Source organism: Pomacea canaliculata, linkage group LG2 (genome assembly GCF_003073045.1).
Source record: "Pomacea canaliculata isolate SZHN2017 linkage group LG2, ASM307304v1, whole genome shotgun sequence".
NCBI classification, from domain to species: Eukaryota; Metazoa; Mollusca; class Gastropoda; order Architaenioglossa; family Ampullariidae; genus Pomacea; species Pomacea canaliculata.
The window spans coordinates 1,330,836-1,346,059 of NC_037591.1; the positions used below are offsets into that span (position 1 = coordinate 1,330,836).

General features: G+C 39.3%; 1 protein-coding gene across 2 annotated transcripts; it reads left to right on the plus strand.

The window, feature by feature from the left end:
* The first annotated feature begins 44 nt into the window (after positions 1–44).
* Positions 45–15,118, plus strand: LOC112557444 (enolase-like). Of its 2 annotated transcripts, none has more exons than XM_025227306.1 (13): positions 45–150; positions 4,433–4,545; positions 4,832–4,924; positions 5,757–5,815; positions 7,250–7,319; positions 7,650–7,717; positions 8,541–8,682; positions 8,833–8,922; positions 9,195–9,251; positions 10,670–10,815; positions 11,287–11,426; positions 13,155–13,380; positions 13,928–15,118. In XM_025227306.1, exons 2-13 carry the CDS (start codon positions 4,461–4,463, stop codon positions 14,051–14,053), a joined length of 1,302 nt encoding a protein of 433 aa, XP_025083091.1. In that variant the 5' UTR covers positions 45–150; positions 4,433–4,460; the 3' UTR covers positions 14,054–15,118. The 2 variants fall into 2 exon arrangements, with proteins under 2 accessions (XP_025083091.1, XP_025083092.1); XM_025227307.1 differs by lacking the exon at positions 45–150 and adding an exon at positions 3,308–3,331.
* The last annotated feature ends 106 nt before the right edge of the window (positions 15,119–15,224 follow it).

Consider the following 15,224-nt stretch of genomic DNA (forward strand, 5'->3'; position numbering starts at 1 on the left):
ATTGTAACTATAACAAATAGAAATCTCGTCCTGACGACAATGACCTCAGACGAAAGCGTAAGGTCAAGGTAGTTGAGACGGTCACGGCCGTATATATATAGGGTCGTGGATACAGCGGCAGTAAGTGCTTTCGACGCTTCAGTTCACAAGGTAATTTTATTCTGTTGGGCTTTTTCTTGACTTAGAGTGACATAATGTTTTGTTCGTTTCTTTTTATTTGATGTCACAAACGTGAAATAACTAAATCTGAAGTAAAAAAATTAGTAAATTCTGCTAAAATGCTCGCTCGTTCTTCAGTTACCGGTGTCTTGCATCGACCTTGGTCGGAGATGGAAAAGGTTAAGGTTCTGTCCGCTCACTAGGCCATCGTGTTTACCATTTCGTGTTTGTTTTTGTGATCCGAGTGTTTTAAAGATAAAGTTACAGACTGCAGGAACTGTAAAATACTTTTAAGTTTTCCAACAATAACGTGTTTCAGACACATTTTCCGTGTGTTTTCCGATAATGGAGAGGTCGGTGATGACCATCACATCCACACATACGATACATTTTTCTTTTCTTTGCTTTTTTCGGTAGCGGCAAATCTAGAGATAACTGGTTAGGCCAAAAAAAAAAGATAAAGGACACATATGGGAAGCTGTGCTGGTAGAGATGGGCACGCAGACCTTGCGCGCTTCTTGTTTTCTCTCTACTAGAGAGAAGGCGCCTGTTTGGCGTACTTAATGCGCAGGGATGGTCAAGGACAAGAACCTCCCAATTTTGCACTGTCAGTGCCAAGGTCTTTAAGGGTAGCCTTGAGACTGTCCTTTTATCCTCCCCCTCCCAACCGCACACTTGCCCCTTCGAACTAGCTTTGGCTTTCAGCTGTCAGACAGATGACATGCCCCGCCCATCTTTGGACATTCAACTGGAGGGTGTAGATGAGAGGAACGCCAGTGCATCTTAGAAATTCCATGCCGGGGATTTTATCTAGCCACTAGATATGGAGCAAGTGGTAGAGGAAGCTCTTATAGGAGTGGTTGAGCTGCTATGCATGTCTGGCATAGATCTTGGCCCATGTCTCACTGGCATATAAATGTGAATACCATTGCCATGTAGACCTTTAGTTTGGTGGTATTTCTGAGACTGCACTGCTTTTTCTGGAGTCTGCCAAAGGCAGCACTGGCTTTGACAACACTGTCTCTGTTTGCTGTGTTTGATTAGAGCTTAAATGCTGAAATGTCTTGAGATTATATTCATCATAGTGTAAGGCATGGTATGGCTTGTCAGAGGAGAGCTGAAGGTTGTGATGCTGGTGGTCAGACTGAAGTTGTCGCACAGTGATGAGAGGCAGTCAACCAGATGTATCTTATTGTTTGTGCTAGTATTCATGGTGCAGTCATTATTAAACAAGAGATCTCAAATGATAGTGACCTTCACCTTGGTCACTGATTTCAGCCTCCTAAGGTTGAATAGCCTGCTGTTCATGTGTCTGAGCTCCAGTCTATCATGAAAGGCATCAGTCAGCATGGTGGAGAAATCCATGCTAAAGAGCACAGAGACCAACAAAAAGTAGAGGTCACAGTACTCCTTCTGGGGCCAAAGTTTCATCATGCCACAAGGGCACTCAGGGGTCAAACAGAATATTTGGCAATCGAACTAATTCCATTGATTCATGGGATGATTTAGCCCTCTATCGATGATTAAGATTTTGACGTAATGACATCCTGGAGATTGTCGATGACATACAAGCGGACTTAGTAATTACAAATCAGGGGCGCAGTGTCACACTTACATTACAAGTGTGTCTTGCCGTTCGTTTTTATACAACGGGTGCCTTTCAGAGTGTGGGTGTATGTGTGTTGTGTGTTTGCCAATCTATCATGCGTCTCCCAAAGAACGGCTGACTAGATTATTAACCAAGTCACGAGAAACTGAAAAATTTAAACCCTCCAGTCACAGTTGCTCATTTTTGACACAAGTTACGCTGTCACTAGTGACAGTCTTTGAAGGCATATGTGCACAAATAATAAAAAGTAGAAAGTGCCTTTACACAAATGTTTTATTTAAGAAGGAGCAGTATACACTGATGCTACTTCTAATACATGTTGTACAATGCATTAGTTGAGTCAACATTTATCAGACTAGTATATTTGTCCAGTTTGCCTTTCTCGACTTTTAGATGGTGGTATATTATCTTTGTCTTTCTTCCCTTCTATTGCTGAGAATGACATAAAAATAGAAATGTGTGGCCTATTTCAGCTGAATTCTAATGGTACAAAGAAATAAAGGTATGCAGTACCGATGTCATTTTATCTACAGACTAGCGTACAGACTATGCTATACTCACGAGCATTTATCACAAACATTTGATTCTTTTCAGTTAGTTAAAGATGCTTGCTAGTCACTCTCATCAACACTGATCTTGCTGCCTTCTCAAAAACTGAAAATCACGTAAATATATCAAATGGATTTTAATAGAACAGAATACTTTATATACCATACACATATATATATCTGCAATGGTAGCATTGTTCTGCTGCTGGAGAGTCCTGTCTTTATTCCACATGTGTTGGAAGAGTTGGGTCAGTAACTATTATGACCAAACCTTCTGTCAGCTAGTCACAAAGGAGAGCATCTCATCCTGTGGCTATGCCACTAAACACTAAACTTAATGGCCTTCCTGACTTCTGTGGGTTGATGATTGAGCATCAAGGTCATAGTTGGTCTTCATTTGTCAAAAGTGGGCAATGGATAATTCAGATTATAAAGAAAACTGAGCCATAGGCAGACTTGAGAGCTTAAAATGATTTGAAAGCTGTGCTTGTCTGCATAGTCCTGAGTTTCCTCAGTTTTGCATCTTATTGCCTGCTTCCAGATCATTCTTCATTGGGTACATTGCTTGAGGGAGGGAGGCAGATAGCCTATAGTTTAGAGCAGTGGTCCTCAAAGTATTTCAGACAGCGGACCACTTAAGTAAAAAATATGGCGGATCACCAAGGCCTAAAAATCACTCTGTACTATGAATTTCAATTTTAAATTGCCGCATTTGTTTCATTACAATTCAAAACTAAATGTCCTTCTGTGACAGTAGTATAGTACATGTGATAAGTTGACATAAAACTGCGTACCTCGTTCTTTGTAATTAAAATGTTAATGCGAGGAATGCATCACTTTAAACATCACTTTGCTGACATCTGATGACTGTCAGCCGCAGATCACCTGACTTATGCCCCACAATTTGAGAACCACTGGATTAGAGCATCCGCATTGGAACTTGGAGGCATGCCACTTTGGTATCAGTTGGTTCACCATATACCAAGCCCCCTTTCTGCTGATGAAGTAGTGAAATGTGGGTATTTAGAGAAAGTGTACATCAATGACATCTTGTTAAGAATTGCTAAACAGAACGAGGTGTTGGTCATGACCAGGTCATAGACTTTATATATTTTTTAAAGAGTGGCAATACATTGTTACATTTGTTGATAATGTGCTTTCAAATAACTTCATCCTAAATCTTGTGAGGAGTCCTTACTTTGATGCTGGTCCCCAACTGTAATAAAAAAAACTGTTCTAGTAAATCTATTAAGTTGTAGCTCATAGTTTGAAGAGAATAACAATTCTATGGTAGTGAATAATAATTCTGTACCCAGGGATCAAATGTGGGCTGATAAGGTATAAAATGCTACGTTTCAAGCAAGAAATCTTGATAAGAAGCACATTGCTGGCAACAAATTGGCCATGCAAGTTGTTCTTGAAACACCAGTTTCAGCAATGCTACCTTGAGGCAATCATGCACATTGTATATGGTGGAGCACTGGAACAAAGTTAAATTTTAGCAGAGAAATGGGAATAAAACCTGGCCATATCTTTGCAATGATCTATGAGTGACTTGATCATGATGTGTACTGACTTTTTAAAAATAAGACTTGCAAAATGCAGAACAAGCAATACAGCATTTTTGCTGACCTATAGTTGGGCAATACTGTTGACTATATTCTTCTTCTTCTTGATCCTATTCGCCCCCAGTGGAGCATAGGACCGCAAAATTTGTGGTTTCTTTAGTGTTTTGTCTTTTTACAGGGTGGGGTTGCTAACCCCATTCCCAACCATCCTCCTTCTTCTGGGCTTGGGACTGGCAGGTTACACGGGTGGTTTCCAGATGGAGCTTTTGACTATATTAGTTTGTCTTTAAACTCTTCAGCGCAGTCAAGGAATTTCATTCAGTAATGGTTTATCATCTTGAGTGTGGACCAGGAATTTCATTTAGTGCTGCCTTATGTTGGGGTTTTTTTGGGGGGAGGGAGGGGTGGTTGGGTAGTAACATGGACAAGAAAGGGAGGAAGGTAGGGAAAGAATGCTGTGATGTACTGTGTGGTGTACTCGTGTACTATGATTAATGTGTGATGTACTTGTGTACTGTGTGATGTATTATAAATGCTTGCTGTTCTAGTCCACAGAAAACATCAACAGATCCAAAAATGTCGATCACCAAAATCAAGGCACGCCAGATCTTTGACAGCCGAGGCAATCCCACAGTGGAGGTGGACTTATTCACACCCCTAGGTAGTTTTAATTAACAGTAGCCAAAGTCAGTCATTAAATTTGACAAGAATCAGAATGTTTTAGAAAAAAAGAATTTACAATTATGCTGTACAAAGTGAAAATGATAACATGGTTTTTTAATCTTGTATTTTCCACATACAAAATATTTTAACAATTTCAATTTTTGTTTTTTGGGGGGTTTTGTTTGTTTTGTAGAAGCAGTCTTCAAACTTTAAGATTTGTCTTAGCATAGATACTACAAGATTTGTTTTAGATTTTTCTGTTTACTGGGATGATATACTGCTAGGTATGTTCCGAGCTGCTGTGCCTAGTGGAGCATCAACTGGTATCCATGAAGCTGTTGAGCTGAGGGATGAAGGCAAGGATTACATGGGCAAAGGTAGGCAGGTTATTTGTGATATTTGATTCTTCTTTATGTATTGGAAATAGCTCCAAGGGCAGAGGTGACTACTTTATTTTGCTGTGTGATACAGGCAGTCCTTGACTTACAACGTTCCGTTCCTACGTTGCGTTGTAAACCGAATTTCGCTGTAAGTCGGAACATACGTACATACTATATGTAAATAACATACTGTAAGCACTTATCCTATCATAACACCTTCCTTACACAGTAGTTATCAAAATTCACATAAAAAATATGTTTAATCATGAAATGAAACATGAAGTTGGCGTTACGACGTTTACTACTCAAAACCACTTAAGTTGAAACAAGGCTTTATACAGTAAATGGGAGATGTGTCGTAACCACGAAACATCGTAACTCGGGGCTATATTAACCCGAGGACCGCCTGTATTTCAGAATTGGAGCCTTAATTCATCATTTTCATCCTTTTGAAATCAAAAGTTGAAATAGCAAATCTAGTGACATTGCAATGACTAGTTTATGATTGAAAATGACACATTGCCTTGTAAAGATGTAAGCTTGTTTTGTTTAAAACAAATTTTTGATTTCTTAATGGTACACTTGTAAACCCTCTGAAAGCTGCAACGCACAGCACTTTTACTCTTGATCGATGTCTGCTGTAGCAGCCTGTCATTCTTGGATTAATTGCTATCAGCTCTACAGTCATTTCTCTTACTGATTTGAATCTTGACCAGCTGCGTCAAAGAGAAGCCTGTAGCTATTATTGAATACATTCCCAAAAGGAAAAAAAGTGGGAAGCAAATCATTTTCTCTTAAAGTAGTAATAATATTTTTATGTATACTTCAGGTGTTCAAAAGGCTGTTTCTAATGTTAATGATGTGCTGGGACCATCTCTGATTAAAAAGGTAAGCTATTATGTTCTTGTCTTTATGCTACTCAAGAGTGGTTTTGCTGCTGTTCAGTCTTGGTTTTCAGCTGATGGGCAAAAAATAACAAGTCCTTCATAGTTTGAAGGAGCAAAACTCATCAACAACAATGTCAAGAAGACATTTTTTTACCTGGCTTGCTATGCTGTGTGGGTACTTCCATGTGGCAGGTTCATACAGGTTACAAGCGATCAACATCATAACAGACCCTTCTCACCCACTACATCGACATTTTCAAATGCTACCCTCCGGCCATAGATGGAAGCAAGTGGTCGCCAAGAAGAGTGCCTTTGCCAAGTCATTTTTACCGACCGCAATAGCACTCTTAAACAGGTCTCCCAAATGTACCTAGTCTCAATGTGTGTGTGTGTAAGAGAGTAAGAGGAAGTGTATCTAACAATTGTGTCATATGAGGGGGTTAAGCATGAGTATAACTGCATGAGTAATCTCTTCAGTTTATTATGTATATTTTTCTCAGTTGACTGTGGGAGCTCCCAGCAACGAAGGAAAATTTCTATTTCTGTTCAACCAGACATAGACAGTAAAGATGTATTGTATCTTGTGTCTCTGCTGGCAAATTACAAGTTAAAAGGCAAATGTCTGCCCTATAGCTGGAAAGAATAGGTTGGCTGCAGTGGATGGAAATGAGCTACTTGCCAGGCTAGATGGAAGCACTTGGTGAAACTTGACCAATAGGATAGCTGGTACTACATGACCAATAGAATAGCTGGTACTACGTGTGCTCTGTGTGTCTCTCCCCCAGGTTAAGACATAATTCTAGAAGTTGGCCTTATACTTACTGCCATCATATTAAAGGTACAGTGGAAAAACATATTCATGTAAACCTTTATTCTATCTTAGGGTTAGCATTGATTGCCTTTTTGTTTGTTGTTAAGTCTGATGCTGTTTGCCACCTGCAACAGTGTAAGCACAGACGTATATAGGTGGACCACTGTCTGTCTGTCGAGACCAACGCTTAGCCTCTTGTGAAGTTCTCCGCTGTTAGTCCCAGCGAGCCTAAACAATGAATATGACTAAACCGAAAGCTTTGAACACACCTGCCTTGTTTTAGTAGTTAACTGGAAAAAATCATCTGCCAGCAGTTCAGTAATAGAAGTTTGTGGTGTAAGACTAGGGCAATCTGTTCTCCCATAGATTTATAATAAACGGAGTTTATTTGTGGGGGAAAACTTTTTAAAAAGAAATCTCTTTACAGGTTGGAGCTCTAACTTAGCTACCAGGAAAACTTGGGTTTTAGATCATATGGGTTGGTATAGAAAAAAATTTAACAAGTTAGCTTTGTGAGTGTGGATTCAGTTGAGCTTAGCTAGGACTGGTATCTTATTTTAAAGAGTATTTTAACAGTGGTAGTTGTAGTCAGATGGTATTTGAAAGCCTCTGCTTTTGTTGCAGAATGTCAACCTTTCTGACCAGAAAGCAATTGACAAGATACTGTGTGAGATAGATGGAACAGAAAACAAAGGTCTGTATGACCTGCAAGGAAATCTGTTAACATTTCATGTTCTTTACTTAAAGTGTAATGAAATTAATTTTTTTGAATTTATTATGGTTTATTAAAGGTAATTCTTATCTGTGTATTTGTGTGTTTATGGGCGTTTTTGTTTTTGTTTTTTTGGTTTTGTTTTATTTTTTTGAATGTTTGAAATATTATTCCAGCAGTTTTTAGAATAAGAAGTAGTGTTCAGCTGTCTGCTGCTCAGACAAAAATGACAGTGGATTTAGCCATTGTAGTTTATTGAGTGCAAAAATGGTTTCAACGTCTAAATGAAGGAATGCTAAACCATCCTTTCAGGCAAGATGGGTGCCAATGCCATCCTGGCTATTTCAATGGCTGCCTGCAAAGCTGGAGCCGCACAGAAGGTGAGAAGTGCATAAGTAGTAATTCTTTTTTTCATAAAGGAAGGCTCTTTGTGCTTAGGGTAACTTGATCTGGACATGTTTTTCCTACTGCCTGCTTTTTAAAAGAAAATTGTTAAAATCACAGTTAAAGGTACTTCTTTTCTTACTGTCTTTTTGTATTTAGTACATCTCCACTTTCATAGAGTGGTTTAGCTGCTTTATTGTCTCCATGAAAAACAGGCATACCTGATTAGTACCATAATGTACTGATATAAATGTCCTGTCTTCCTAACCTGATGAGCGTTATGGTATATGTTTTTGAATGGAGTAGCGTCCCTTCCCTTAGCAGGTTTGAGTGGGGCAGCTCTCTACAGTCGTATTTTTATTAGTTTATTGTGTTTTTGGTGCCCATTGCATAGGCTGGTGATTTTTTTTTCTTTGTTGCGTAGTAGCTGTGCAGGACTTTTTAACTTTTGTTTTCCATTACAACTTTCGGATGTTTCATTGGCTTTTGGACCTGTTAGATGTGAACTCGGGGCCATTGAGAGCCAGCATGGGCCCTGGGACAGATGACTTGCTAAAACAATTAGCTGGTTAAGTTCATAGATTCAAGAGTTCACTGAACTGTTAAAAGGCTAGAGAGAAGCAGCTACAACACGAGACTGTTCTCCCACATTACTGTAGCTTGGTCCATTACCATGAACTGTGGGCAGTCATGCCTAGCTCTTTGAGCCCACCTTTAGCAGTGGGGAAAGTGCTATATAATTAAACATATTATTATTATAACACACAGGCCTACCTGATTAGTGTTACAGCTCACTGAACTACTTTGTGTGGCATACAGGGAGTGCCACTTTACCAGCACATCGCAGACCTGGCTGGCAACAAGCGTCTGATACTGCCAGTTCCTGCCTTCAATGTCATTAATGGTGGCAGCCATGCTGGCAACAAATTGGCCATGCAAGAATTCATGATACTGCCCACAGGTACGGCACAGAATGCTGTTTCTGCTCGACTTACCAAACTGTTAAGAGATGTGTTGCACTCCTGCATGCTTTCACAGTTTGGTTAGTACCTGTTGTTATTATTATGCAGTCTGTGATGTAAGGACTTTTTGTATGTTGTTTTATTTGCAGGAGCTACTTCTTTCACCGAAGCTATGAAGATGGGATCAGAAACATATCATCACCTGAAGTCTGTCATCAAGAAGAAATATGGCCAAGATGGTATGTTCTAAAATTAAGCACAACAGTTACATGAGTGAAGAATACATTTAGTTTGAGAAACACCGACCAGCCTCACTCATATTGGAAATTTAGAAAACAAAATTATCTCTGAAGTGCATTTAGGGGAAGTTTGAAAGTAGATTTGGTTTCTTGTAATTTGGTTTCTTGTAATGTATATTTTCATTACCTTTTGGTGTTTAGTACTTACACATTTCCTTAACATAAAAAGAACCAAAGATTGTATAAGCACACTTCTTATCGTTGCGTTGCAGCATGCAATGTGGGGGACGAGGGTGGCTTTGCACCCAACATTCAGGAGAATGAGGAAGGTGAGACAAGAACGCAGAAGCTCTATGAAGAAAATATTGTTATATGCTGTAGGGGAGTTTTAGAAGTTCATGAACCTACAGTAGAACCTCGATTATCCAGGGTAATGATCGGCACCGGATAATCAAAAATCACAGTTAATTGAAAAAATGTCTAAAAATTCACAAATGCTAGAATAGGTTTTGTGCAGTGACATTCTTACCTTTCTTGTGCTGTTTATGAAGTTCTCTTGAAAAATGTCACACAGGAGACACTGCTTTGTGTTCTTGCAGCGCTTTAATTTTATTGATGTGTGGAGTTTGCAAAATGTGAGGATGTCACTAAAATTTGAATCCTCTTCCTGATCAAGAAAGTCGAGCAATGTTTCGGCACAATTTAGCATTTCTGCAAGCAAAACTTTTTCGCTGAAGGTTTGTCTTTAAACACATCATTGTAGCTTTCTTCCGACAATCCCGCACTTGATTTCGCTCCGTCGTTGTTCACTTGATATCCAGGCTGATCATTATCAGAGAGTAGCCATTCTTCAATGTTTTCTCAATCACTGTCTTCAAATCTATCTGCATTTTTAATTTCCTCCGAAAGCGATGCCACTGTTATTTCTTGGCTTTCGCTGTCATTGACATTTTCAACACTCTCCATCACATTGGGGAACAATTTTCACCATGACTTCTAAAAGGTTAAGTTTGGCATATCATCCCAACTCTCTGAACATGACAAAATCTCATCCTTAATTGTCCATTTTTTTTTTTTAAACTCGCGGAGATTTCTGTCTTCTTCCTAGATCAGAGTAAAGATTTCCTATAACGACACACTTGAATGTTTTTAAGATGCCCTGGTCCATATGTTGCATAAGCAATGTCAAGTTTGAAGGAAGATATGCGACGAAAACCTGCCATTGCTTGTTTTCAGGACATTTTCATTAGGATGGGAAGGAGCATTGTCCAACAGTAACACAGCTCTTTGTGGCAAATTTTTGGAGTGTAGATGGCCTCGAACAGCAGGAAAAAATGTTTTAAAAAACTAATCTTTAAAAGTCTCTTTGTTTGCCCAAGACTGGATAATCAAGGTTCTACTGTACTTTGTAGGTTAATAAAAACAAAACGTGATCAAAACAAATTGAAAAAAGAAAGAATTGGGGAAAAGGGTTGCCTCATTGCAGACAGGACTGGCAGAGAAGATCAGACAAGACTAGTCTTTTTCAAGGCATAAAAAGCAGTATCTTGTTGAAATGCATGTGTATGTTAACATTTCTTTCAGATAGTTGCAATATTTGTTACAGCTGTAATACATTAGTGTTTTTAGGGTTGTATAACGCTGCATTATAAACAAACAAAAATGAAGAAGGGAGAAGATGTCAGATTATACAAGGTTACTATATGCCAGCATGCAAGACCTTTGTCCTGTGTCTTCCATCTTCTAGGTTTGGAACTGCTAAGGGAAGCTATTGAAAAAGCTGGGTACACTGGAAAAATTAAGATTGGCATGGATGTGGCTGCTTCAGAGTTCTACAAAGAGGGCAAATATGACCTTGACTTCAAAAATAAGGACTCTAACCCAGAATCATGGGTCAGTGTTTTACAGTTAGCATCTTTTGTCTGTGTCTGTACACAAATGCATTTTCTCCACAGTTTTTCACTTCAGTGAATCAGATTTGCTAAAAGAATCAAGAGATTCTTTTTATTTTATTAACCACATCTGTCTGTTGTTTCTTCTTTTGAGAATCTTGGCTGCAGAACGAATCTTTTACATACATGCATAAGAGTTGCCAGACATAAATGAAGGTCTGGGTGACATTTTCTAATATTGTTGATTTTCTCATAGGCTGATTATGCTCTTTCTTTTATGCCAAAACAGACAGGAAATATCTTGCATTTGTTATTGTTCGAAGGAGATTGAATAGGACTTGGTTAGCACTGTTGACTTTGATATGCAAGCTTAATTGATAGGACATGCAGTATAACAGTTAACTGATTCTTCATAGATGAAGTGTAACTTGGCTAGTACTATTCTTGACAATTTTATTGGTCATCTTCACAGATCTCCTCTGATCAGCTGGCTGCCATGTACGATGGTTTCGTCAGCAAATACCCAGTGGTTTCTATTGAAGATCCTTTCGATCAGGATGATTGGAAAGCATATGCCCAGTTCACTGCTAACAGCAAAATCCAGATTGTTGGGTGAGATGCATATCTTTCATTTTTGTTTTTCGCCTGTTAAAATCAGTTTTCATTGTTACATCTTGGATTTGAAGCTACAACTATATGTTAGTAAGCTGCTAATTATGGTTAACAGTAGAGCTGCACATAGTTGGCAAGAGTCATGTCATCCAGTCACCCAGTACTGACACCAGTGTTTCACATTCTGCACCCTCTTTGTGATGTGGACGTGTCTGTTTTGTAATGACTTGGGAACCGAACTATCCCTCTGCCCTCAACCTCTGCTTACAGGCTTGCTGCCATTCTCCGCTAGAAGCTTATGTTCCTGCTGTACGTACCTAAGTTCACCCCAACAAACATGCGCCATGGTACCCCAGCATTCGTGTTGAGCTGCAAAGAGCTAAGGCAGAGTATTGATGAGCTGAGAGGTTGCGTTGTAGGTCTGTGTTGACTGTCCGTAAACAGTTGCTAAACGCCTCCAGATGCAGTCACCCACCTTGTTTTTTCGGCCAAAACTGCATTCCTTCGTGCTCACATCATCACTTGCTCATCCAGTCAGAGCCTGTTAAGGACCTGCAACCACCTGTTAGGCTGCACGAACATGCCAGAACTGCCACTGTACCTGCTTTACTGCCTGAAGCCTTTAGCAACCTTTTTTTCCACAAGATTCTTGACATCCAGGCTAAACTTGATTAACTGCCTGTGCACCCTTCAGCTCTTGCTAACTACATCGACGATCTGACAAGACCAAAGTGCTCTTTTTCTTCCTTTCAACCAATCTCGTAAAGTGAACTTAGAACCATCATACTCCAATCAAAACCCACAACTTGTCCACTGGACCCAGTGTTGACCCCATGACTGATTGTCTGTACATCCTACTCCCTGCCCTCACAGAAATAGTAAATGATAGCTTGTTATCTGGCATCTTCCTATCTACGTTCAAAACAGCCTTAGTCAAACCACTGTTAAAAAATCCCTACACTTGACATCAATGTGCTAAAAAATTACCACCCAGTCTGAAACTTGTCATTTCTTTCCAAAATCCTTGAGAAAATAGTTCTCAAGCAACTTTTATCTTAACTCTGAAAATTTTATTTCTTCGTCAGTCTGCTTATCGCCCTTTGCATAACACTGAGACTGCCCTGCTTAACGACATTCTGTCAGCTCTGGATAGAGGTGACATCTCATTTCTCACCATGCTAGACCTGTCTGGTGCCTTTGATAATTTAGACTACACTACTCTCATTCATAGACTCAGTACTCTCTGTGGCATCTCAGGCTCCCCATTTGACTGGTTTCAGTCATATCTCTCAGATAGAACTCGGTTATAGTGGATGTCCAGAAAGTCCAGAACTTAGCTGCTCATCTCATTTTTTGAACTCACAAATGTGAACATGTCCCACCACTTCTTCACTCTTTTCATTAGTTACCAGTTAAATCTTCCCCCACTACTTTACTGAAATCTTGTCTGTCCGCACCCTTCCTGAAACCTTCGCTCTCCATCAGACTCTGTATTCTATCCCAGAACAGCTGTCTTTCTAATTCCAAGTCCATTGTAGATGTAAGGAGCTTTTAAAACTGCTAGCTTTGCATGCTGGAGTCTGGAATTTGAGTCATTTTTTTTAGACAATTGTGTCTGTTCTAACATTCTTATATTTTGTTTTTATGACGTCTTAGGAAACAAGAGCTAAATGCATTGTGTAAATGGCAAAAGGTTACGACAAATGTATTTTGTATTCTTTGAACCAGAGATGACCTTCTGGTCACCAACCCCAAGCGAGTGAAGATGGGCATCGAGAAGAAAGCCTGCAATGCTTTGCTCTTGAAAGTCAACCAGATTGGAACTGTCACTGAAGCTATTGAGGCCTGCAAGATGTCCCAGAGTGCTGGCTGGGGTGTCATGGTCTCTCATCGCAGTGGGGAAACAGAGGACACTTTCATTGCAGACCTTGTGGTTGGGCTAGCAACAGGACAGGTAGGGGGACTGTTATGGCTCAATGGAGTTTTCAGTGTTCAGTGATTTTTGCTTGACGGCACGAAATTGAAGCATTTTAACTTTGCAGGCTCATTGCCATTACTAAGACAGCAGCAGTCCAGCATCCCTGGAAATGAACTATTAGGCCATTGCTTAAAAAAGGGAGAAATTTGCTTGGTGTATAACTTCGGTGCTTCATTTTCTTGGTAATGTGAAGAAGTGAAAACCTGATATTTTAAACTAAATTCAGCTTGGCCCAAGTTTATGATCATGAGTGAAGTAGTATAACATAACTGTGTTGATTCTGGGTAGTTTTTTCATAAAAATGGGAAGCTGTGTAGACCTTGTGGTGAGCTTCAGTTTTAGAAAAAAGCAGGGTAGGACCTTTTACATCCTAAATGATGCTTGTCATAAAAATTACTTATCACCCAGGCAAACCTGTCAGTGTCATATATACCCATAACCATCTTTAATTATCATGCTTTTTATGATGCAATTCAAACTGAGATCATTGCTGTTGGATTATGCCAAAACTTTTGTTTAACAGATCAAGACTGGTGCACCTTGTCGTTCTGAGAGATTGGCCAAGTACAATCAGATCCTGCGCATCGAAGAAGATCTGGGCTCTAGAGCTGTTTTTGCAGGAGAGAAGTTCAGAAGACCCCTTGATTAAACAGGCAAATGTTTGATGTGTTACAATTAGTGGACAACGTACATCCCAGTTTTTTGTTTTACACTTTTTCAGAGTGGTGATGCAGACAAACCAGAACTTTTCTCTTTGGCAACTGGTGTGATGCTTTTGTGACTCAGCAGCCTTCTAGCTGTTGATGGGAACTTTGTTTTAATGAAGTGAAGATGACATCTAACACAAGCTATACTTTAAATTTTTTCTATGGTTTATGTTTTCACATTATTCAACCCCCATTAATTTCTTTCCCTCGTCTTTTATCAGTGGACAAAGGAGATGTGGTAGTGCTGTTTCTTTGGGATATGATGAAAATCAAGAATCTTTTCTTTTGATTCTAAGGCATATTGCAGGCACAGTTTTCAGGACTGATCCAGCTTTACCTTTCCATTCAAAACATTCACTTGTGGACATTTAAAATATTACCTTCTCATAAGTGCAGAATGTTGTTGCCATAGATCAGTCTACCATGGATCTCATGGAACTGCAATAAAATTCTAAAATGTCAACAATAGATGCAATAAGTTTGTTACTTAATTACTTTTTCTTTCTTTTTTCCTCTTGATCTCCACTTCCCATGATTTAGAGGCAATAAGCTTGAGCTTCTCCATCACCATGAGTGTTTGCATCATTTGCTCTTTTTTTCAAAGTTGATAATTAAACCCAAGTCAAGTATGAGCATTGGTCTCATTCTAGAAGTTGACATAGAAAATTCCTCTGCAAGCAGTCCAGAGATGTCTGTTATTCTGCATGCGATGTTGAGTGGTGATTTTCTCATCAAAAGAAGCTGCACAAACTTCCACACCTTGTGTCCCAAGTCAGAGCATAGTGTGAAACACCATGATGTAATTTTTGTGTCTTATCATTATGTGGAAATACATTCTGTCCGCTTAAGAACGAGTTTGAATGTTTACTTTTAGTCGCACAATAATGCTATCAATTTACTTGTTTTAGCCTTTGTTGTTCTGTCTTTTGTGTGTCATAGAATAAAACATCTATGATGATTTTGTAAACCACTTAATACTTAGGCTTCAAATAAATGTTGAAATTGCACCTGTTTTGTTTTGTATGGTTTGGTTAACCTTCCACGATCATATAATGGCACAACAGTGAGCGCCTGTCACCAATACAGTGGGGATTGGCTGTCCTTCGTTCAGAT